At 28.9% G+C, this 23,886-nt stretch overlaps 1 protein-coding gene across 7 annotated transcripts in view; it reads left to right on the forward strand.

Annotated features, from left to right (window-relative positions):
• LOC107440873 (irregular chiasm C-roughest protein) overlaps positions 1-23,886 on the forward strand; it is a 152,675-nt gene that overhangs the window by 100,441 nt on the left and 28,348 nt on the right. For all 7 annotated transcript variants that reach the window (XR_006225823.3, XR_015429236.1, XR_015429237.1 and 4 more), the window contains exons 4-6: positions 770-1,027; positions 4,934-5,036; positions 21,525-21,709. Coding sequence is in view for 4 of the 7 variants with exons in the window: in XM_043047972.3 (XP_042903906.1) it covers positions 770-1,027; positions 4,934-5,036; positions 21,525-21,709 (546 nt within the window). In the remaining 3 variants the exon portion in view is untranslated. The remainder of the gene's footprint in view (positions 1-769; positions 1,028-4,933; positions 5,037-21,524; positions 21,710-23,886) is intronic.

Genomic DNA, 23,886 nt, shown 5'->3' on the forward strand with positions numbered 1-23,886 from the left:
GCAAGCGGAAAAATTTGACCATTGACCCTGTAACATTTTCATTTTTAGTAAATCACGTGATATAAGATATCTTATCATTATGATGGTGGTCTTATCTTCTTCTGAATGAAGGTGGCATTAGAGTTTTATAGTATGGTAAGATTTTCCGTTTTTCCCTTTTTTTTTTCTTTCTGTCATATGCCTGTTTTAGGCAGTGGGGGTGCGATTGTTCCTGTTTTTCAGTGGCGCCATCTATGGCCAGGAATTCGACTTCTGCCACTCCATTCACACAACCACAACCCGTTTATAGAGAGGGTCAAAAAGGACATAGAATACACAGAGAGAGAAATAAAAATCCGTGTCTTGCCCGGGATTCGAACCCAGGACCTTTCTGATGCAAGGACAGCTCCCTGCCCCCTACACAGGCCAGTCGGCAGATTTTCGGTTTACGAAATATAATAAATAAATAAGCCACTGACTTTTTTCTTCTCGCATTATTATATTGAGATTTTAATTTTTGTGTATTTACTTGGCTTTGATTTCGAATTAAATTTAATATAAGTCGCAACTCTACGTTGCAGACTACAAATTTCCACACTACAAATTTCCACACTATAACCTTGAATTAATACGAAACAGTAAATAATGTTGTGAAATAAATTACAAGTCCCTGTAAAAGTTTTTCTTACTTTTTAAATTTAGGTGCCATTTCGTGAAAACGAAAGTAAAAAAAAAAAATTCGATTGGGTGAGTAGAATGACATTTTTAAAGAAAGTTTGTTCTTTTACAGATCCCCCAGAAATAAGCCTGGAAGGAAAACCAAAACAAGAAATTGTCGAGGATATGTCCTTGACATTACGTTGTAAAGCCGACGCAAATCCGAAAGCCAATATCATCTGGAGAAAATCTGGGCATTCTGGCATATACGACATCAAGGATCATATAGAGTTCAGGCCCATTCGCAGAACAGATTCAGGAATATACAGCTGTTCTGCCAAGAACGATATTGGGCAAAGCGAAGAAATGGAAATCACAGTTGATGTGAAATGTAAGCATTGCTTATATATGTTTCTTAATTTTTTTTGTGGCAATATTTTCTACTTGCCTGATTCAGATCTAAAGTTAAAGGTTATTTAGAAGCAAATTGAATGTAAAAGGAATTAATAAAGATAAATTAAATTTTACTTTATTTTTCAAGATGCAATGAATTTTAGTTAATTTGAATTTGATCACAGTTTTATTTTATTATGGCATAAGAGTATAATATGTTTAATATGACATAAGAATGTAACATGTTTAATATGGCATAAGAGTATAATATGTTTAATATGACATAAGAGTGTAACATGTTTAATATGACATAAGAGTAATATGAAAGTAAGGTGATAGTTAACAAAACATATCGAGCAATATTCTATAGTAATTTCATCTCCATTCGATGAACAGAATCAGGAATACACAGTTATTTTGCCAATAACAATTTTGGAGAAAGCAAAGATATAGAAATCAGTTGGGGTGGAAGGTAATCATTTATTTTATTTGTGGAAATATTTTCTGTTTTCCTGAGCCGGCTGTAAAATCTTAGATTTTAGTGTAAGGAATGAAATGTGCTCCTAAGATTAAAATATGTGTTTGTTATAGATTTGTGATTGAAAGTAATGAAACCGTAAACATTTTTTTTACAATGCAATATTCTCTCTCTTTAAAAAAAAAATAACTTGACAATGACAACTTTACGTATTTTAACAACACACAACTTACGGGAAAATGAAAAAGAATTCCATCTCATACTTGATGAACATTTCAACTACAAAAGCTTTATCTACCTTCTCGAATTTTCGAGGCTTTAAATGCAATTGTAAACGAGTTATCTGAGAATTTACCACAAATTTGGTGACTTTTCTATTGGAAAAATGATAAGTGATGGATCATTTTAGTTTTGATATTTGAATCAGACTTTTGTTTACTTAGAATCACACAGTTTTATTTAAAGATCACGAAAATGGTTTCATTTATTGTACATGACTATTCAAATGAGTTATTTATGAAAATGGAATAGAGATAGATTAATGTATTTGTATGTTTTTTTATTAATATAAATGGAATGTATGAAAAATAATAATTATTAGGTGGAAGTAACTGTTAGGTTGAGTTAAAAACAATTGAAGAAAGTTGGTAGTCACGATATGCAGACATAAGAATAACCTCCAATTAGAACCGGTGATATTTTGTAAAATGAATTGGATTGCTCCGAAACTTGTGCAGTATTGTTTAAGTGTATCCTACTAAAGTCATTTTAATTCTTTGTTTTAACTAATCACTAAAAGAAACTTATACTAAATGTGTAATACGATAATCTAAAACCAAAACACGTATTTATAAGAAGTATTTCACTTCTTACCTCATTTAAGCTACTCCCTGTTATTTTGAACTATTTCTTGATACCAGGCATCCTATCAAAATATTTCAGGCATGCTTTGATCGTTGTTTTTAGTTATTAATGTCTTTCTTAGAGAGAGAAAATTATTGTTTTACGTTTTTATGCAATACAGTTTTTGTACATTGATTATTTAAACGAATATAGCATTTTAATAGCCTATGCAATTGCCTATACAATACCCTCCATAATTTCAATCTACTATTTGTGATAATATTAGAGTTATGTTACCTTACAAACATTTTCAGACTTGATTGATTCTAAAAAATTTTTATATATTTTTTTAAAAATAGAGGAATACATTTTTTTATGTTTTTGTAAAAATTTGTTTTTCACAATTTTTATGTCGTGCAGTTTTTGCTAATATGAAGTAAAAAAATATTGCATTTCAATAGTCTGTATAATATTTTATAAAATTTTGAACTATTATTTGAGATTACTTTAGGTCCATCCTTTTCTGATATGTTTTAGCCAACTTAACAGGTCATTCAGTTTTTCTCAATTTCTCTATAAAGTTTAGAAACGCTAAATTCAAATAACCTATACCATATCCTTCCCAATTTTCAATAGCCATTCGAGATTACTTCAGGCTCTTGTAACCCATCAAAAAGTTTCAGACAAAATTCGATCAATTCGACCTGTTATTAATGACTTTCTCAGAAATGGGAGAATACCGTTTCACATTTATTGTTTGAAGTCTACTACAACAGTTTTCACAATAATTTCAAAAAAAAGTTATATTTCAAGACGTAAATGTCGACAGCAGCTGAAAATATCATTTAACGCTGAGCAAATAAAGGATTCTTTCAAATAAAGAAAGGTCAGTCAGTCAAAACCATCTGCGGATGACATTTTTGATTGAAATCGAACTTCAACGAAAAGTTCTCTTTTCGGATGGATTTTCCTTTGTCCACGTCAATTTTCTTCCTTTTTTTTTCATTACCATTTATTCGGTCTTAGAAAATTTCCTGAACTAAATCTCTCTCTTCTTAAGCTTTATCCATTCTTTACCCCCTCCTTCTCCTACATCTACCCTAACTTGCTACCAAACGATTTCTCTGATTTACATATCAAAGCCCGGCTTTCAGATCGTCTGCTTGATCTTCAAATGCAGCAGACGATTTTAAAAGGAAGTCTATATGTCCGCGTAGGAATTATAGGACTCGTTTCTCAATCAAGATGGAACTGAGAGTGGATTTTAGAACCTTTTGAATCGTATGAAAGGCCATTTCGTATTCTACCTTCTTCGAAAAGGCTTTTCACAGTGATTTTTGAATTAGAATTCTTTTATGACGAGAATTATGATAAAGATTCAAAATGCACATCGCTCATTGTTATGGAAATTATTTGATTGAAGAAAGTTATCAAAGTTTTAAGTTGAACAAAATATTCGTTGAATTTTAATATAATCGTAAATTGTATTATATTACTTCCCATTTTCTTTCTGATGTTCAAAACTTTGCATTGTGTGGATGATTTTTTTTATTTATTTATTTTTTAACAGAAAAAGATTTTGAATAGGTAAAAAATTCTATAAATAAAATTGTTCTATGTTTATAAAAAAAATGCATACATTTTTTAAGTGATTTTCTTCATTCTTAGCATAGTATCTTTGAAATTGGATCCGAGATGTAAATTTGTAGTTTTAGAAAGAAATTTGAAATCAATAAGCTTTTTTCTCTAATTCAATTCGTAATCAAGAGTTGTTTGTGAGATAATTTTCAAAAATATTTTAGTTCCATAATTTCGTTTTTTACAATAATTCCGTTATAATTTCATTTTTTTCTCGTATCTTATTGTATGAAAAATAATTCTTAAAATGAATTGAATTGAAGTAAATATTCCTTACAAAACTGTAAGATGTTTCTGAGGTTTATTTGAGATGTTGAGATTGATTAGAGGTTTATTTGAAGTTGACTTCAATGTCAACCTTAAAAAATCAACCTCTTAAGGTTCAATTTTTTAAGGTGTAATTTCTAGGTATAATATTCAAAGTGTATGAAGTTTTTTTTTCCCGCTTGAGGTTGATTTGAGGTTAATAGAAATCTACTTGAGAGCAACCAATGAAGACAGGTTATATTTAAAGTGTACATGTTTTTATTTCTTTTTTCACTAATTAGCATATTTGATTTAGTATAGTTAGCTAATATAATTAAAGAGTGAATAATTTAAGCAAAAGTTTCCCAGAGCCATATATCTGGTTGATTTTATGAGGTGTAGGTGAGATTGAAGAAGAGATTTATTGATGCGGTTGTTTTGGGCCCGAAAATTACCTCATTTTCTACCTCAGGTAAATTATTTTGCACTTGTCAGCCACAGAATAACCTCAAAAATACCTTATTTTTTGTAAGGGATAGACTTCCTCGATCAACCTAGATAGTTGGGAAATGCCTCGAAACGGATAACGAACATCCCAGAAAATTAAATTTTTAGAAATTTATATAAAAAATTATATGAAAGTAAATTTTTATACTATGAAGAATTTCAATTGCTTTAATAGAGCTTTAACTATTTCAGTTAAACCAAAAATAAATCGTGTGTATCCTGCTCCGAGAACTACAGTAAGCCTATATCAGAGCACCAGGCTAGTTTGTGAAGCAGAAGGCAATCCAGCTCCAAAGTGAGTATACAAAGCTAAAACATAAGAATAATTTTTTTCCCTTTACTGTAAGTAATAACAAATTTCTTCTAGTTAACCTTTTCACCTTTAGATTCAAATAAAGCTAAGTAAGCCAATGATGTTGCTAATTTTAATGTAATTATGATCTTTCCTTTCCAAATGTTTCTCATTTAGATTGCTGAAAAATGTGCTGCGATTTCAAAAATCCCTCATTTAACATATTTTTCTGCAAATACAAAATAACCAATAACATTTGTACTTTTTCATTTTTTATTTTCAACTAAATTTGATTGTTGAGAATTCAGCAAGGAAATGTATTTAATATTCTATAGATGTTTTCTCAATTTCACAGCTGTGGAATTTAAATATATTTTAGCATTCTGTGTTAATGTGTTGTGAAAGTTTTGAATTTATTTTTAATATCAATTAATAATTTTAATATTTAATAGCCCCTTCATCAGTAGATTGTTCGTGATAGTCCTTGTAGCTTTCCTGCATAAAATTGACGTTCTATAGAACTACCGAAATTTACTATAAGATTACCTCTCAGTCAGTCAAATGGCATTGTTTGGTAAACAGATAAAACTCATAACCATTGATACAGATTTTAATTTTTATGTGCATATTTTTCTTCTTCGAATTCAAAATACTCTAACTTAAAAACAACAATAAGCAAGGCATTTTGATACAGCTCTTTTCTGCTGTCTTATGTAAAGAAACAACTCTTGAATGCAGCAAGTTTCTGTAGTTTACTTTACATAAAATTTGTCTGGTTGACGACTCTTCGGCTGCAACTATTTAAAGCTTCATATAATTTAACTTGGTTGGGTGATCACCTTTTTTCATGGGATTTACGACATCCAATTTCTTCTTCATTTGTACTACAGCCCAGGGTGGACTTTAGCCTGTCACGACACCCTATATTGCTCCAGACGCGTCTGTTCCTGAGCTTGATCTTTCTGTTGGAGATCTTTACAGTTTCTAAATCATTCAATATATCATCCATTCCCTTTTCCTTGGTCTGCATCTGGGCCAATCGCACATGGGCTTCCAATGCAAGATCCTTAACTACGCGGTCCTTAATTCCCGAAGTCCTCGATGTTGAGTCTATCCAGATTTATCATGGTTGCCTTTCGAAACTAGTAGTTTTTCACGAGATGAGGTAGTAAACCTCATGCTTAACCCCAACCTGGAGGACCAGTTCTCTGATATAATATCCAGGAGAAGATGCCTGGCTATACCCCGGACGCTGGGTAGCTAATTTTGTCGCCTTTCACGACATGCATTGGGACTATTCTTTCATACCCGGCCACCTAGAACATCCAACTTACTTACTTTATTACTCCTCGGCTCTACAGTTCATGAAGGACTATGGCCTCCTTTACTACAGAGCTCCATTTTTTCCGATAATTGACCTTTTGCCTCCCATTTTTTTATTTTTTTATTTTCAGATCTCTCCCTACCTCATCAAGCCATCTTTTTATTAGAGATTCCGAACTTTCTCTTTCCCTCTATTTTTCTTTGTTGCTCTTTCCTCACCCATTTGCTCCAGATGTCCAAACCATTGTATTTTTTTGTTTTTATTAAATATTTTTTTATCTTCATATAGTTCACTTAACTTTAAATTTCTCCTAATTCTCCAAAAACCTCCATCTTTGGTTGATCTGTATATTTTCCTGAGAATCTTTCTCGCAATAGTAAGACGTATATTTTCTTCATTCTGAGTGGTAGCGCAAGTTTTAGCTGCATATGTGACAATGGGTTAAATTATTGTTTTGTACTATTGTAAAACATCCAACTACAGACCAAAAAGTTACAGGTTTAATCCCAGTCAGAGGACAACGAATATACTTTCGGCAACCAATAACATTCATGACCACGTACAATGAACATGCAGCTTTCTCGTCCCTCGATAGATAGCAGTACTTTACTGCATCACCTTATCAAACGTCAATATACATTCGAACCCCTATTTAACAAATTTTATTAAGTTAATGAAGTAGATTCATTGGAAACAATGAGTAGCAACACTGGATGATAATGTATTTCAGTTGAAAACTGTTACTTTTTCTGATGCTTTGCTCGGTTTGGAAACAGTGAAAACTTACCGAATGCAGTGAATAAAGGAGTATTTTCTTCTCTTCATGACGTTGAAAAAGAATTTTTTAAAGTAAGAAATCAAGGAAATAAGCAGACCTTACTCATGAAATGCTTTAAAATTCGAAATTAATCAGCGTGTAACCTTTTAAGTTCCTGAATAAAAAGTGTAAGATTTCTATTTATTTTGTGTATTTGCTTATTAGACATGATCGAATATTTCACAAGGTTAGTAAATTTTTTTATTTTTAGCCCCCCCCCCCGATATTACGAATTATCCACCAATATTTTTGGTCCCTATGAATTCGTTAAATCAGGGTCGGACTGCATATATATATATATATATATATATATATATATATATATATATATATATATATATATATATATATATATATATATATATATATATATATATATATATATATATATAATATATATATATATATATATATATATATATATATATATATATATATATATATATATATATATATATATATATATATATATATATATATATATATATATATATATATATATATATATATATATATATAGAACAATAATTCTTTTTTTTTTTACAGAGCTATCTACAGATGAAGTAGGATATTTTTTTAAATAAGAAAAATGAATTTTCCTTAAGTTGCAACTTTTTTTGCAACCTGTGGTATTGAAATTCTTGCATTAAATAAATCCCTCGGCATTTTTGGAATTCTAATAAATAAAAAGCATTTATCTTTCTTCCAATTCACGCTTACTATTACCTTTCAGTTTTATTTTTCTCCAAAAACAATAATCAATACCGAAATCTTAAATAAAAATTCTAAAACACTTTTCTCGAGAAAAACTATTAATGTGACTTAAAGAAAAAAAACTATTCGATTTATTTATCTAATATAAAAACATAAAAATGACTCAAAATATAATCAAAATAAAATACCTAAAAGTCCTATCTATCTAGCTGAGAAGCTAATCAAGAAAAGTGCATCTTTTTATCTATCAAATCTTTCTCCTTCACACCCTATATTTCCAGAAATAAGCAAACCTGGAAACTTACTTTATTTTATACCAAAGATGAAAATAGTTTTTTGCTATACTCTCAGAGAAGATGCTATTTCTTTTTTTTATTTATTTATTTTTGCGTGGTAAATAGCACGTCACACTGCCTTTCTACTTATATCTTTTCATGGACGAAGTAACTTCAAAAGTGAGTTTTATAGATATCCATCAAAAAAGCAACGCGATATTCTTAATTGGGCAGATATTATTGGAAAAATTTGTGCCTCGAGAAATTTCTATTTTTGTTAGTGGCTGCGTACATGTTTAGAGAGATTTTTTTAAGGGATATCATATCTGCTCGATTCATTATTTATGATTGGTAAGTGCTGTGAAATACTTATTTGTGAAAAGAAATTTTTCATAAATAAAGTAATATGTTTTTGATTTCAAAATCTTTTAAAATAATGAGTTTTTCTCATTTTTAAATGTTCTCCTCACATTTTCTACATCTGGAATAAATAAATAATTTGTTATAATAAAGAGAAAAAAGTAAGTATCGCACGGATTTATTTTGAATGAAAAATGAAGTTCGGTTAAATTGAGTATAATCATTACTTTTAAAGCTTAATAAAAAGCTCAAACAATTATTGTCTACGAAATTTGTCTTATTTTGCTGTTTTTGGAGAGAACAATAGTAATATAAATAATAGCCTTGCTAGTCGTAATAACAATCAACCTTATTTAAAAAACGGGAGTAGATTAATATTTTTCTGAAGTGGGTGGAGCTGTACATTTATTTTTCTGTTTTTTATGGACAAAGTAACTTCAAAAAAATGTCTTGATATCCATAGAAAAGGAATGATATATCTTTAATTGGGCAGATATTATTAGAAAACTGTGGGCCTTGCTAATATTCCATTTTTGTTTGTGGCTGTGTACATGCTTAGAGTGCTTTTTTAACGGATATCATGCCGTATTGATTCGTTATTTATCATTAGAGAGTGTTGTGAAATAGTTATTTGAGAAAAAAATCGTAAAGTAATATGTTTTTTGATTTAAAAATATTATAAAACCATGAGTTTTTCTGTTTTATAAATGCTTTTCTTACAGTTTTGTCGATATGGAATAAATAAATTATTTGCTACAGTAAGGAGGAAAAATAAAGTATGGCATAAATATATTTCGAATAAAAAATGAAGCCCAGTCATGACTTTTAGAGGTTAATATCACGCTCAAGCAATTATTGTCTAGTGTTTTTTTTATAGTATTTTGATGTAAAAAGTAATAAAAAAACACATAAGTACATATGATTAAAAAAATATAAATAGTTTTTTTGGTAAATTCTATATTTTTAAGTATTAATTTTAAAAAAAAATACCTTTAATAAAAAATAAATTTAATTCTTTTATGTACTTTCAAAATAAAAAGGGTGAAATTCTTTGTGATGAACAAAAATATTTAACGCGTTTTCAATCATTAACTCCTTTAAAAACGAATTTTGTGGCAATTTTTTTTCATTTATTGGTAACTTAATGCATAAGATCATTCCAAACAATTTGGAACTAAGAAACAAAATTGTATAGATAAGAGAGTTTTGGAAAATATTTCCTTTACTTGAATCATATTTCACGATCCATTAATTTTAGTAACTGAACATAATAAAAAAAATATATAAATTGAAGATTTAAAAGATACTTAGAAAACCATTTATAATTTTTACTTCAAAAAGAGTTTTGCTTGTATTTTTAAACAGTTAGTTACCCATAATCAGTAAAGCGTTTATTTCCTTTTACTTAAAAGACGTTTTCTAAAATGGTGTTTTCTGCAAATGGATCTACCGCAAAGGCCTTTGGGTAAATTGAGTAACTGATATTTTTCACTTTAAGTTGAAAAAAAAAAGATAAAAAAGAAACATAAAACTTTAAAAAATTACAGAGCTAGCTACCTTTGCCATTTCGTCTTAGGCTCTTATTGGTTACAAGTAATTTGTGCTATATCGAACTAGCATAAACCGTTATTAGTCATAAACTTTCACCATAAAACTTCTAGATTTTATTTTTTTTATAACACTAAAATTGATAAGAGAAAATGGACGTAACGCTTTTTTTTATCTTTATTTTTTATTTATATATATATATTTTTTCACAATTCCATATTTAGATGAGGCGGATGGCAACGATTTTATCGTTGCACGAGCAAACGCATTATCATTTATCTTTTTTTATTTTTTTCTTCTTTTTCAATGCCTTACAGCGAAAGTTTTATATTTTTCATTTTTTCTCGCCATTTTATTTATTTATTTCAATGGGAAAATTTCATTGATACCTTTTTTTTCAAAAAGGGAAAATAATTCTTTCTTATTTTCAAAACAAGTATAATTTATTTTCCTAAAATTCTATTGATACTTATGAATTTCAAAATAGTTTATAATTTTTATTCAAAAGAAAAACATGGATGTATTTTGATAAAATCTGATTACTTTTTTATGCTTTTAACTTTTTTTATGCATATATACATATATATAGTATAATATTAATTTATAATATTGAAATCATCTTTCTCTAATCATTCTACCATTTATTTTTCAAACGAAGATTAACTGATGAGAGGTTTGAAGGTGGTAATAAATTATTTTGTAACTTAGTAATTATAAATTATATTAGTTGAAGTTTAGTTCCTTAATTAAATTTTCGGAATGCAACGAATAATGTCGTACATCAGCATATCAGCAACTTGTTTTAAACTCTTAGCAGAAATCGCGATAAAAGTTAAATATTCTGATTCTATCCTCCGCTAAATTCGTATTTGCACCTCATTAATCATGTGTAAGACCTAATTATTTTTAAAAGAATGCAAATTGAAATGCGATTTACTGTGCATTCATAAAACATTAAAATATTATCATAAGCGGAATAAAGTAAATTGTTTTAACGGTTAAAAATGTCACCTTAGCACTTGTTATTTAGAACCGAGGAAATCTCAAAATTTGGAATGTTCTAATGTGCTAGCTAGAAGTAGTTATGATTAAAAATGCAGCTTATTAATCAAATACAGTGAATTTCGGTTTGATCATAAATTATATAGTGTAGGGCTTAGTAGATAAAAAGATATCAGTTAATAATTATATTGCGTATTAATGTGACTGAGCGGCCGTTGATATGCTCTGTTAGAATTTTCATTCAAAAATCGTGTTAAAATAACCGGCAGCAATCTGTTAACCTAATTAACCGTAAAGTTTAAAGTCAAGAACTACTTTTATATTTACGGTTTTAAAACCATTTAAATTTAATATAGTAAAAAAAAAAACATGTATACAAAACTAAACCATGCGGTTTTTTCACCATTTACAGCAAACATAGTTTCAAAACCGCAAAATAGAAATTTAACTGGTCATTAGAGCTAGGCTTATAATTATGCTATGAACATTGAAGTTAAGTTATGGTTGAGTTGTGTTTTGACAAGCAAAAGGTGGAATGTGATTTAATTAGTTAATCTGTTTGTGTCATCTATCGTAAGAGATGTGAAACACTCGAATTTTTTGTGTTAAGACGCTTGGGGGTACCCCATATGAATTAATGAGACTATCGTCCTCTAAATATCCAGGGTCACAAATTAGGGCGTGCAGGACACTAGAAACTCTTCTTGTGTTGAAGAGAACGAGGGAAATATTTTGGTGTCAACTCTGCGACTCGAACCCCTGTTCTGTCGGTCATGAGATTGACAGGTTAGTCCTCTCGGTTATAACATATACCCAGCTGCAAGAAACTAAGTGGCTTCAGTAGGTGGGTCTAGTTAGTACGATATAGTTTTTTTTCTTTAATCGTATTAGGTGAAAGCAGTTAATAAATGGTTTTCTCAGAGTTAGCAGTTAAATTACCATCTTACTTATGAACGTTTGACTGTTTTGTTTCAATGTGATTAAATAACAATTAAATTAATTATTATTCAACCATTTTTATTATTAACCTTAGAGGTAAGATAAAACTACTAAGTGTTGTCTCTATTTAACCGAATTTAATTTTTTGTTTAAAATAAATTCTTGTAACGCTTTTTCCTGATTATGACAAATTATTAATTTATTCTAAATGCCGAAATTTTACGGAAAGTATTTAAAAATGGGAAAAAAAACTCATTTTTTAAGACAATTAGAAATCAAAAGCATTTTACTTTTTTATGAAACATTTCTTGTACAAATAGGTATTTCACAGCATTCTCCAATCCAATCATGCAAATGAATCAAACGGATGCGATATCCTTTAAGAAAATCACTACAAACAAATACACAGCCACTAACAAAACTAGAATATTCCCAAAGTTTAAGTTTTTCTAATAATATGTGTCCAATTACGAATATTGCGTTGCGTTTTTAGATAGATAACTATCAAACCCACAGTTGAAGTTACTTTTAAAAGACATAAAAATAAATTACTTATTTTGCCGCCTTCAGAAACATTTAAAATATATAAATACTATTATAATACTATAGTTTATTACGGAAACCGCAAAATACTTCAAAATAAGACATATTGGCTCAGGGGATAGAGCGTTCACCTTGCAATTAGGTGAGCCGGGTTCATATCTCCTCCCGGTCGATATGAATTGTCTGGTCGATGTGATGGCAGGTCGATATGGACGGTGCTTTCCGCGTCCGGCTTGTACAGACCACAGTGCTGACTTAAAATATTCTCAGTTAGACGAAAAATGGGTTAGAGTCCCCTTTCTGTCAGGTTAACCCTGGGAGATTTTTGCGGTTTTTCTCCTCATGTAACGCAAATGCAGGGTAGTTCTACAAAAAAGTCCTCCCAATTTCCAAAAGTCCTCCCAAAGCAAATTTCTCCCAAAACTTGATACAGGAGTTCCCTTGTCTTCTGGATTGGGTTCAGAAATACAAGGCTACGGAGTTAAACATTAGTAGTCGTAAACCCAAAATTGGGTCGGTTGTTCAACGACGGTTATGAAAAAAAAACGAGACGTGTCACAGACGATTATTTTTTGTGCTTTTTATTAAGCTCTGAAAGTTATGGTTATACTCAGTTTAATAATCGTAAAATAATTTAAAAAAAGATAAAGTTATCTATCTTACAGTAATAAATGTGCTTCGTAAAAACTAGAATATATTCACAGTTTTAATCCGTTTTTTGTCACAGTGAAAAACAGAGAAAAACTGATTTGTGAAAAACTGCTAAACATACAAAACCATCAAAAATATACGATGAAATTCTAATAAAAAATGAAAATTTTTTGCAACCCGTGGATAAGGTTTAAGAGCAGGATGATAATTTGTAATTATCTTTAAACAGCTTTTTTTCGGTGAAAAACAATGCTTTTTCTGTTGAAATTCCATTAATTTTCTTACAGTGTATTTTAACAAAATTAAATTATTTTCAAGATGGCTATACTTTATTAATCTCTAGAAATTCACTAGCATTAAAAATAAACAAATAGGACCGAGTTCGTTTCTGATAATCATTAGTTTTATGACAAAAGAAATTTCCCAAACTCACGTTGACAAATAAATAAATTAGTAAAAAATATATATATATATTTTTTTTTAAGATGTCAAAAAAATTATAACGTATTGCTTATCTAACGAATTCCAGATTAAAAATGCATAAACATAGAACTATTTTGATCAAAGTATTAAATAAAGCACAAATATCATCATAAAATATTTCTTATAAGACTTTCGAAAAATCTTCAAAGGCTATGCTAAAAGCAGCGATATGAATGCAGTTTATTTTCAAAAAATTTTCATACCACTTTCTAAAAAATTTTTTGTTTATTTTTTCAGCATCTTCGAAACCATTTATTTAAAGCATAATTTATTTATTTATTTATTTCGATTCAGAGCCGTCAAAGTTAGTGAGGGATGATGAAAAATGATGAAATGTTTCCTGACACGCTAAAAGCATATTCATCGCCGCGTCTTTCGCCTGAAAAATACGCTCACCCCTTTTTTTCTTTATTTTGTTTTATTCTTTTATTCTTCTTCTATTTCCGAGCTTGAAGAATGAAGAATAATCGTTTCTTATCCATCAAATTTTTTCATATGTTCTCAACAACATCTGGATTAAAAAGATTTAAAATTTTGAATGATTCTGCTGAAGAAAATAATAAGTTGTTTGTCTGGTGATATTTTGATAAATTGATATGTTTATCTCCTGTTAAAAACTATAATTTAAATCATTTTCGCTATTCATTTCTTTTTAGCAAGAAATATGCAAATAGTTTATTTTTTTTATCATAAATATATGGTTTTAAATCGTTAGATAACAAAATGCACTGTAAAAAATTACGGATTAAATTACAGTAATCTGTACCGGTACCCTGAATGCCAGTTTTTTTTTCACCGTGGGATCCAATTTTACCGTAACATTTACCGCACTGAGAAATTCTAAAAAAAAAAAAAAATCTGGTTAAGTTGATAAGTCCTTGTTCAAATGTAACAATCGAATTTCTAGCAGAGTTTTGAAAATATCAGTTTTTTCCTGTATATTTATCTCTTCCAGATATTTTTTGTACTGTTATTTATTTCATAGGTTAGTATGTGCAAATTTGGTGTTATAGTTCAAGTACTCTCCATTCATGGTTTTAATCATGATTCGGTCGATTTGCACTGATTCCGACATTCATTATTTTGACAAAATGTTCATTTTCTTTCTGTATTTTTTTTTATATAATAATATTTTTGAATCCGATTAAAAAAATCGTTTCATGTAACATAGCTAATAAAGTAGGATATATTTGACCTTTTTCTAAAAGAAAATTAATAAGTATTTGTTTAAAAATTAATATATATATTTCAACTCAAAAGTGTAACAAAGGAACATCATTTTTAGTTTTAGCCTACCTTGATGGCAGTCGAATATAAATCTATTTTGATTATTAATCATTTATTAGTGCTGTGGTAATCATGTGTTATGTATATAATCATGTTGTGTGGTGTAGTATTAATGGTTTGGTAAATCATGTGTTATTAATCAAATCATAACGTTTCAACAATTCTCATCAGTTATTATGATATTATTAATATTTTTTCATTTTATGCGTATTTAGATAATTTCTATCTTTTTCTATTTCGTTACGATTCTAGTTCGATCTTAATATTCAGTATGTAATATATCTATTTGAGATTTTCCAAATAATCTCATTTTTCGAATCGGTGTGCGTAGGTATCCTAAGCTAATTGTCTTAACTTATAATTTCGAATTTAAAATATTGTTATTGACTCGTATGTGTGTCATATCTAGTTGATACAATAATGTTTTGTGTTACTAAGCAAACACCTCAAATAGGGGTAACTTCTTTGCATCAAAAATAGTGAAAACTAGTGGAGATGTTTTTAGTGCGTCACTGCACCAAATATCAATGAGTTATTTGTGACATTTCACGATAGAACTTTTGATGTAAAGTATACTGAGAAAAAAGTAAGATTAAAACTGCCAGAATATGGTAAAATTGACCGTGTTTGTGGGAACACCAAAACCCTCAGTAATTTTTGGTGAAGTCCTTTTGTAATGTTTATGGTAAAATTAATAATACTATATTTGGTAAATTAGGTAACATTCAGCAATTGTATCATCATACTTTAGAACATAGCAGGAAAATCATTTATTTGGTTTAATTTACTTTTTAATCTTATATTTTATGTAAAAATGTTATGTACTAAATGAGTGGTAATAAGAAGAATAAAAATGAAAATTGGAATTTCCGGTAAACCGTTACCGTTTGTATGGTTTAAGTACTTAAAGACCGTTACCAAATACCGTTACCATACCAAGTGAATTGTTCAAATACCATTTATTTTTTTTAACCAGAATTATGTTCTTTTACCAGAAATATTACCATACAGTACGGTTATTTTAAAAGCATCTTAATTTCTCAAGAACAATCTGCTTTAAAATTTCGCTTTCTTGGAAAAATATATTGGTAGGAAGTAACAGTTGACGTGTCTTAAGAGCGTAAAAACAGACACCCATTTTCGAGACTTGCCAGACATGAATGCGAACTCTAAATTTAATCTTAAGATACATTAAAAATTTTAAAGTGCATCTGTATCTTTAACTGCCTTATAATTCAAGATTCATTTATCAATTTTCTAATGTAGCGTGATAAACATTGTGGTCTTAGATTAAAGAATTATAACATAAACATAGATATATTGCCAATTACTTGTAGTTTAAGGTTAGAAAACCTCGACCAAAAAATATCTTCTTTAAGCTGAAAGTTTACAATAACAGCCAATTGTGTAAATCCTGAAATTTCCACAAATCACTATTTGCATTTGGATATTGAAAGGGATAAGTATGTTATGCCTGCAGCGTTAAGTGGTAACATCTTATTGGTGTATTTTTGATGTATATTATCACGTCAGAAATATATCTTTCTCTTTTATAGATCGTTAAAACGTAAAGGATTCTTCCCAATCGAATATAACGAGGTGTTTTGCATCGTCACAGCTTTTGTAAAACCAATTTATTTGAAGAAAAATGTATCGAGATATTTTGAGAAAATATTTCTTTTGAAAATGCGGCATGCGCTTCGTGTTATTTTTCAAATTTAAATACGTTTCTTTCCGAAACAGGTGTTTTGTAATGTATTATTGCTTGACGGAAATAAAAAAAAATAATACAAATAAAACATTTTTCTCATAATATTATTTTTCCAGGCTAGAAAATTTAGAATTGATATAGAGCTAGAAAAAATAGGCTAGAAAATATCGAATCATAAAAATTGATTTGTTTTTAAAGTAAATAAAAAAACAAAACGAAAAAAAACAATACCGGTTACTTCTAAATCAATTGAAAGTAATTTTTTTCCTTGGCTATGAAAAAAAATATATCACAACAAATCAGAAAGTTCTCAAAAAATCAAATTTTTTTAAAGATAATAAGAAACGTAAAAAAAGTTTTTTTTTCTTTTTTTTTTAAAAAAAAAGACTTAGTTCTATATTGATCGCAAGTAGATTTTGGATTGAAATAAAAATATATATGTTCATAATTCCCCAAAATATCAATGTTTTTTTCAAATATTACCATGGATATTGAAATAACATTTGTTTTTAAAGAATGATTGTTCGTAAGTAATCGAAAGATATTAAGTCCAAATAAAAGAATGATAAAACAAAATATACTTCTGTAAACAGTAATCATCAATAAAAGAAGAATAAACACGGAAATAGATTTTTTTTAGTTTTTAAAGAAAGCTAGTGCAAAATTTATCAAAACTTATTTTTAGACTTAAATGAAAGAAAATAATACAAAGATTCACATGTTTATTATCATATTAATCTTATTTTAACAAATAAGATAGAAATGGAAGAATTAGTTTACATTTCTATTTCTAAAAATAATTTTTAAAGTTAACATTTGTTAACAAAATGGAGTAAATTTTGGATATGAACTAGAATTTAATAATATTTTTCTCAAAATATCATTTACTTAAAAAAAGTAAGATGAAGTGGGAGCAGAATTGAATTTAAGAAATGCTGGATCTGATGTAATAAAAAAAAAGATTTTTAGACAAAATTGAAAGGCAACGAACGAAATCATTTTTTAAAAAAATAATATTTATTTTCAGAAATAAAAATTAAACCAGAAATAAACTTTAACTTGATTGTTGTTTTTGAGTGTTGTTCATTATTGTTCAAAGAAAATTTTTCAAATAAATACAAACATTCATATATTCATCGTTATTAGAAATTAAAAAAAAATACATTGTATTAAAAATAGTTCCAAATTTCGCTACTAGGTAATGTTGGTATCTTAAAACTAATTAACAATACTTTCAAAATAACCATCCTTTGAAGCAATAATTTGTCGTAGTATCAAAACAAAATTTGCACTTACTCATGACAATATTTCAGACGAGATGAACTCGCATGTATTACAGACATAGTGTTTGATGTCCGCAAGAGTTTGGAACTTTTGGTGATACAACTCCTCTCTCAAGTGACAATAGAGAAAAAAAATAAATGAAAAAGATTCAAATCCGGCGAATAGGGAGACTAGTTATTCCTTTTTCAATATGATTCACGTGGTTTAATGGAATGACACAAACATCAAAATGTTCATCCAAGAAATCAAATATTGCAGACTTTCGATGGGGTCTAGCACCATCTTGCATGAACCACGATGAATCGTATGAAAGCACCAAGGTATTGTGTATGGCAACATAGCCATACAGAACATCAAGATATCGTGCTGCAGTTATTGAATGATTTATGAAAAAAAGGCCCAATGATTTATTCGAGGATAGAACTGCTCATACCGTGACTTTTGGCAATGCACGGATAATTTGGGGATTTTCCTTTCCCCAAAACCACCAATTTTGTTTATTCCTAAAGCCGTCGATATATAAAAATAGGCTTCATTGAAAAATTAAATGGATCCCGCGTCAACATCACTACCATCTATCTTTTGAAACAATACGTTCATGAAGAGGACTCGTTGGTGCAAATATTGAGAGTTTGACAAGCCTGAATCTTGAATGGTTTCAGGTGCAAACTCTTTTTCGTGATTTTATGCGTCAAGCATTTTTGTAGTCCACACTTAGTTGCAATTTTTCTGCCAGACAACCGACCCCGCCTTTGAATCGTCTATTAAATTGCCTGAAAATTATCCTCAGCAATTGATTGATGCATGCGGTGGCCTTACTTTTCATTTCCGATCGTCATTCGCCCTTCCAAACCGTTAAAATTTTGCAAAAAATAAAAAAATAAAAAAAAAATAAAAAATAAAAAAAAAAAGCTGTCATGTTTTTTTTTCCAACTTTTTACTCACATTAAATTCTCGTTGAAAACCTCGTCTGGTTTTCACAACACTATAATTTGCTAGAACTATTCATTGCTGAAGAGAATGCGCCGTCTGTGCTTAACAAGCCTTAGCACGAACGTATATCAATGACGCTTAACTAAAAACCAGTAGACGTTCTGTCTGGAACGGCAGGTTGGAACCAATTTTAACACAATGCATTATTTAAAATTTGTTGCTTTTCTAATAACAATCCAGAATTGGCGATCATTTTTACCTCAAACCATGTTTTTTTTATTCACATTCAAAATGGATCAGTCATTTAGTGGATACTCGTAGTATGGATGTGGAAATAAAAATAAGTTGTATTACTGTCCCTATGATACGTCAAGTCATAGCAGATAGAAAGTAGTATTTGGTTCTAAATCATGAATGGAAATTTTTAAACCTGAATTTAGATCTAATAATGCTTTTCGAAAAGTATCAATCATTTTTAAAATGAAATATAGGGACCGAATCAAATTTTTTTTGAGGAATGCTAGATCAAAAGTTATCGGAAATCATTGTTTGGTCAAAATGATAGAATAATACAAACAAAATTTACTCTAGCATCAATTTCAAAAATAAAGATGGACACGAAAAACTTTTTAATGGCTGTTTTTTTAAGGATCGCTACTCATAAACTGATCGAAAATTTATTATAAACTTTTAAACGAAATAAAATAAATTAGTTCCATAAAATGATTTTAAGTAGCATCAATCCTTCTTTTAAAAATTAGGTAAAGCATTGATATATCATTTAAATTTTGAACTGTCGTCTCAATGTGATTCACGATTAAGATATATCAGTTTATAAATTCTATTGGAATTACTTAAAATATCTCCATACTTTGAAGATCTTTTTACATACATATAAATATATTAAATCGAAAATTGATTCATTTATAAAACGCAGTAATTGCTTCCTTTTTAACTGTTCTTGACTGACTGTGAGTACAATATATTAAGCAGAATTGAATATATTAAGTAGAGAAATATTTCTTTCTAATTAGTTTCTTCAACTACTGCTTGATCTTTAAATATAGTAGAAATCATCTTAATGAGGAACTAATGAATATATATTTTGAGCAATTTTAAACGAATCTTCGAAATCTAATGATGTTTCTAGGTTTTCCCCAAGATTTCTCAGTGAATTTCTAATCAACTAATTATTTTTCATTTAAGAAAGAAATATGCAAAACTGCTTTATAATTATGCTTTTTGTTTTCTATAAAGAGCAAATAATTTTCTGTCTTAAACTTAACATCGAAGATATTCATTTCATTTTTAAATTATCATTTTTATTTAATGATTGATTAATTATTATTCAAACGATGTAAATGAAAACTTGTAGAAAAACTTGAAATGTTGATCGTTTTAATTGATATGTTTATTTTTTTCTTTGTTATAATTTTTATTTAATGACAGCCTGGTCGGTAGGGCGCTGGGCCCATGTCTGAGAGTTCGAACCCCGCCGGCTGTAGACTCCCCGTGTAGTTGTTGACTGGTGCGCGCAAAAATTCTGTTGAGTCGCAAAGTTCTCCATGTTCCCATAACAAATCAATACCTCTTGAGGTACTGGATTGGAGACCGATCGTTCTCTGATTCAGATCAAAATTACGATCTGTGGATGAATGAATGGATGTATGAATGGGTTCTCCTTATAAACAGGTTTGACGTATGCTGTGACGGAAGTCGAATTCTTGGCCATAGATGGCGCCACTGAAAAGCAAGAATCGCACACTCTGCCTTAAATTTGCTCGGTTTCACCAAGTAGGCTTGCCCGTGTGGCAAGTGGCATTAGAACCAACCACCAACCTACCATATTTGTTAAAAACTGTTGAGAAAAAGTTTTGAGAAATTTGAAACTTTACTTATTCAAAAAAACAAAATTTTCGTTAACTATGTTAAAGTTAACTTTATAAACCTATCAAAATCATTTTTTTTTTTGTTTTCATCAGTTTAAAATAATAATTGATCAATTTATGTGCAAAAAATGTAAAAATTAGGTTGAAAAAATTGAAATTTCGATTATTAACAAGTAAAAGTGTTTAGAACTAGAATGGATATATAAGTGAAAGTAAAGGGTTCATATAAGTAGAACTGTCATGGTGGTCAAGCATATGACCACTTATCAGGAAGTTCTTAGGTTCGAACTCCGCTTCGGGTATAGGTGTAGTTTATTTCTCTGCCCTTATCCCATTGTTTGGGTGACATGATTATTATGGAGGTTTAAATACATTAAGCATTACGAGTTTCTTTTTTTGTAGAAAAAAAGAATTACAAAATATTTATATAATTTTCAAGAAATTCCTTTTCTCGAGGAAGTGATAGTTATTTTGTCACTTTTATATTTAGTTGGTGCATATACCATGAAATGGTTTCGTCAAAAACGCAGAAAGTTTCGTGATATTTGAGCTTCCATTTTTTACAGAGCGAGTTAAACATTAATTCAAAAATAGATATTTCAGGTTAAAAAAATATGCTTGGAATATTGAAACTTTATTTTCATATTTTTACATGTTTTACTGCTGATTTATTTTTTGGAATAAATATACAAGGAAATCCTTGGAAGTATATATAATTCTGTCTCTTTCAGATATTCGTGGTTTCAGCGAATAGGAGGGGATGCAGTTGTTTGGTCAGAGCGGACAAATAACGCTACATTTTATATTCAGAACGTCACTTACAACTACCAGGGAATTTACCTCTGCCAGGCATCCAACACTATCAACGGCCAATTCAATACAGTGAAATCAGAAGAAATATTTCTTGACGTTACTGGTAAGTGAATTTTAGTTTAAAGTTTTATTATGTTAAAATAAAATTCGAACAAATATGTTATCTTACATTTAAGTGAGGAAGATGCAGATTATTATAATTATGCACTTTTTAATTTTTTTTAACTTTGAATAAATGCTACTTAATAATTGAAATTAGTATAACAAAACAGAAAAAGTAACAGTTTATTTTTGTAAAAGATAAAAAAAATCCAGAATCTTTTTTATCAAACTGTAAATTTTATACACGAGGTGTGTATGGTGATGTATACGGTAATGGCATAGTGTATGGTAAAGACATTTTTGTTAAAAAAAATAATTTTAATTATAAAAACCAAAATATACATAACAAAAAACATTATAATAATAAACATCATATTAAAAAACATTTAAACCATTCTCTTTTTAATTTCTCAATTAATATGGTATCGGTTTGGAGGAAATTAGCTTTAAGGTTATATTTATTATTTTACCACTCATTTAATAAATTATAAAACAAACTGAAAAGTATATGGAAGTAAATAAATGGTTTTTATGCTATTATCTAAGGTATTGTGATAAAACTACCACATTTCACAAAATTTATCACCAAACAGCATGGTTATAAAACCATGATTTATTATTAATTTTACCGAAATAACTGTCAAAGCGGTTCGGTAAAAATTACCGAGTTTTTTGGTGTTTTCTTTGAGCCGGAAACATGCTAAATATAACCATATTCAAATTGTTTTGATCATAACTTTTTTTTCTCAGCGCATGTAACAGCAATGCTATAAATTAAAGAGAAGTGTGTTACATAATAAAGTTTTGAAAATGAAAGAGTTGGAAAGCAACTTATGAATTGTAGTGACTTTTTAAATGTTCCAGTCTAGTTCCACTTGTATAATAAAATACAGGATTTTTTTTTTTGAAAATCAAAATTATGGTAATTTAAAATAGATACATGTTCAACATACAAAAACGAAATAATTCGACATTTGGGATTGATAGTTTTGTTTAAATGAAGATTATTTTTTACTTCAAATACCACCGTAGAAATCCATCAATTCAGTTTAATAACATTCAGGATTATAATTTAAAAACAGACTTATTTAATTAACTGAAGAAATTCAGTGCGTGATTTATGTTTTACCTTATTTATTCTGACGAAAAATTGATATTTTATCCTTGATATTAGCTGTACAGCACATTTCTTGCAAGGCTTATGTTATTCAAATTGCTAGTTTGGGAAAAGTTACACATTTCTTAAGGAAAAAAATGTAAAACATCTTTACGATTATGGCTATTTCATGCGAATCTAAATATGCTTTGGACACGAATAGCAAGGAAAGTGTTTTGCTTAACAATTATTCTTTTAAGTGCCAACCGCACCCACATCTTAATGGTTCCTCGCTTTTTATCTATCTCGAAAATCATCTATTTTTGGTTCAGAGAGTTCACGGTAATTTTCCCCAGAAAAATCTGATTTCTCATTAATTCAGAAAACTTTAGTCGGGCCTATGTTTTTCAGTCGTTTTATTTTATTTTATATACTGTTAGAATTTTCTTTTTAAAATTACGGTAACATGATAGGCAGCTGACTATCTAACCATACGTTTACGGTAAAGAAATTTTTTTTTTATTTTTACGGTTTTGAAACCGCTTACAAACAGTTAAAAAACAACTAAAACAAAACTATATGGTTTATTTGGGCCATTTACAACCTTGGTTTCAAAATCGTATAAAAGAAATTTAACATTGAAGTTAGGTGCTGCTTGAGTTGATTTTTATCAAATGAACCATCGAATGTAGTTTAATTAGTTTATCTGATTCTTCCACCGATCCTAAGATAGTGGAAATACTAGACATTTTTGTTTTAGTCAGCTTTAACGTGATACCAATTATACTGGAATGAGTTCATCGTACTCTAATACTCCAGAGTCACAAATTGAGGAGTGTATTACACTGGAAACTTTTCATCTGATAATGGGAATAGAGGAAATATTGTTTTACATATATAATTTAAATGAATTGAAATAAAACTTTTTATTAGGTGGGCCTAATTCTGTGATAAAATTCTAGTTGTTTAACCATGTTATATGAAAGCAGTTAATAAACGGTTTTTTTCGCAGTTAACAGTTTAAATACCATTTTATTTATAATTATTATACTTCTTTGCTTGGGTATCGTAAAATAACAATT

The sequence above is a fragment of the Parasteatoda tepidariorum genome, chromosome 9 (assembly GCF_982258835.1).
Source record: "Parasteatoda tepidariorum strain Cologne lab strain chromosome 9, Ptep-v5.0, whole genome shotgun sequence".
Lineage (NCBI taxonomy): Eukaryota > Metazoa > Arthropoda > Arachnida > Araneae > Theridiidae > Parasteatoda > Parasteatoda tepidariorum.